This window comes from Urocitellus parryii, chromosome 11 (genome assembly GCF_045843805.1).
Source record: "Urocitellus parryii isolate mUroPar1 chromosome 11, mUroPar1.hap1, whole genome shotgun sequence".
In the NCBI taxonomy this organism is placed as follows: domain Eukaryota; kingdom Metazoa; phylum Chordata; class Mammalia; order Rodentia; family Sciuridae; genus Urocitellus; species Urocitellus parryii.
Genome location: NC_135541.1, coordinates 1,385,688 through 1,387,343, shown reverse-complemented (window position 1 = coordinate 1,387,343; position 1,656 = coordinate 1,385,688). Strand labels below are relative to the sequence as shown.

At 62.7% G+C, this 1,656-nt stretch overlaps 1 protein-coding gene across 1 annotated transcript; it reads right to left on the bottom strand.

Moving 5' to 3' along the window:
• Positions 1–270: 270 nt before the first annotated feature.
• Positions 271–1,404, bottom strand: Actrt2 (actin related protein T2). Its single transcript, XM_026412884.2, has one exon. It carries the CDS (start codon positions 1,402–1,404, stop codon positions 271–273), a length of 1,134 nt encoding a protein of 377 aa, XP_026268669.1.
• Positions 1,405–1,656: the final 252 nt, after the last annotated feature.

Here is a 1,656-nt window from a genome sequence, read left to right as displayed (position 1 = left end):
AGGACCACCTGCAGGTGTGTCCAGCCTCGACCCCCAGCCCCCGGCTTTCTCGGGCGGCAGGGAGGGGATGTGGACAGACCCCCTTGACAGCCCCGCTGCCCAGGTCAGAAGAGACTCTGTCGCTGCTGAGAAGGAGCGAGGCACTCACACCGCCGAACACTCCACATTCTGTCATTTATTGGACACCCTGCTCGGGCGGCAGGTCAGCTCACTTCCCAGGAGGGCCTTGCCAGTGCCACCCACCGGCAGCCCAGGCGCAAGGCCCTTCCCTCAGAAGCATCTTCTCTGGACCACGGATGTGCCAAACTCCTTGAAGTCCGCGGAGGTGACCCACATCTGCTTGAAGCTGCTCAGGGAAGTGACGATGGAGGCCCCGATCCAGGTGGAGAACCAGCGGTCGGGGGGCGCCGTGATCTTGATGGGGGTGCCTTTGGAGGCCAGCTGCTCCAGCTCCCGCAGCAGCCGGTCGTCCAGCCCCTGGAAGAGCGTGGTGCCTCCCGACAGCACGATCTCCCCAAACAGTGTCTTCTGGATGTCCCCGTCACACTTGGTGATGCTGCTGGAGGCCATCTTCGCCAGCCCCGGGTTTTGGGTGCCCAGCTGCTCGGGGGAGAACAAGGCCTCAGGGGCCTGGTACAGCTGGTCCCCGATGTAGATGACATTCCCGTCTGGCAGCTTGTACTCTCTCAGGACCTCCTCTGGCCGCCGGCAGAGCTCCTTCTCAGGCTCCAGGGCCACGTAGCACAGCTTCTCCTTGATGTCATCCACCAGGGCCTTGTCCAGCAGGCACGGGAAGGTCCGCCCGCTGGCCAGGAGGAGCCGGGTGAGGAGCTCCGTGACGTCCCTGCCTGCTACGTAGAGCTTGGTGACCGCGTGGGGCAGGGAGTAGCCCTCAAAGATGGGCACGGTGCAGGTGACCCCATCCCCACTGTCCACCACGAGGCCCGTGACACAGGCCGAGGCGTAGAGCGCCAACACCGCCTGGTCAGACAGGTAGAAGGCGGGCACGCTGAAGCTCTCGAACATCACCTCGGCCATCTTCTCCCGGTTCTCCCTGGGGTTCAGGGAGGGCTCCGTCATGAGCACGGGCTGGTCACTGGGCTTCACGCCCAGCTCCCACTCGAAGAGGTGCCTCCAGAGCTTCTCCATGTCGTCCCAGCCCGTGATCAGGCCCCGCTCGATGGGAGAGCGCAGATGCAGGGTCTCGTGCTTGTACAGGGCCTCCTCCCCCACAAAGTACTTCTTCTGATTGGCTCCCGGATGGGGCGTCTTGAATTTGGGGTGCCCCACAATGGAGCTGATGACGTGGCGGGGTCCGATCTCCCCTGACAGCCCTGCTTTGCAGAGCCCAGATCCATTGTCGAAAATAACAGCTGGAGACTCTAATATGTGTGGGTTAAACATGTCTGCAGCATTCTCCTCTGGGCGTCACCAAAATAAAGACAGAACCCTGGGGGCCTCTTTGAGTCACAGCAGGCTTTCCAGAAGGAAGCTCCTGGGATCCCACTGTTCCTGGGGGCACCTCCCAGCCGGGCTAGCAGGTCACCCACAGAGCCTGGGGGACCTCCATCCTCCACTGCGCCTACTTTCCCACCAAGTGGCCCCGCCTGCCAGGGCCTTTCCAGGAACCTGTGCGTAGGTCACAATCCAGCCAAG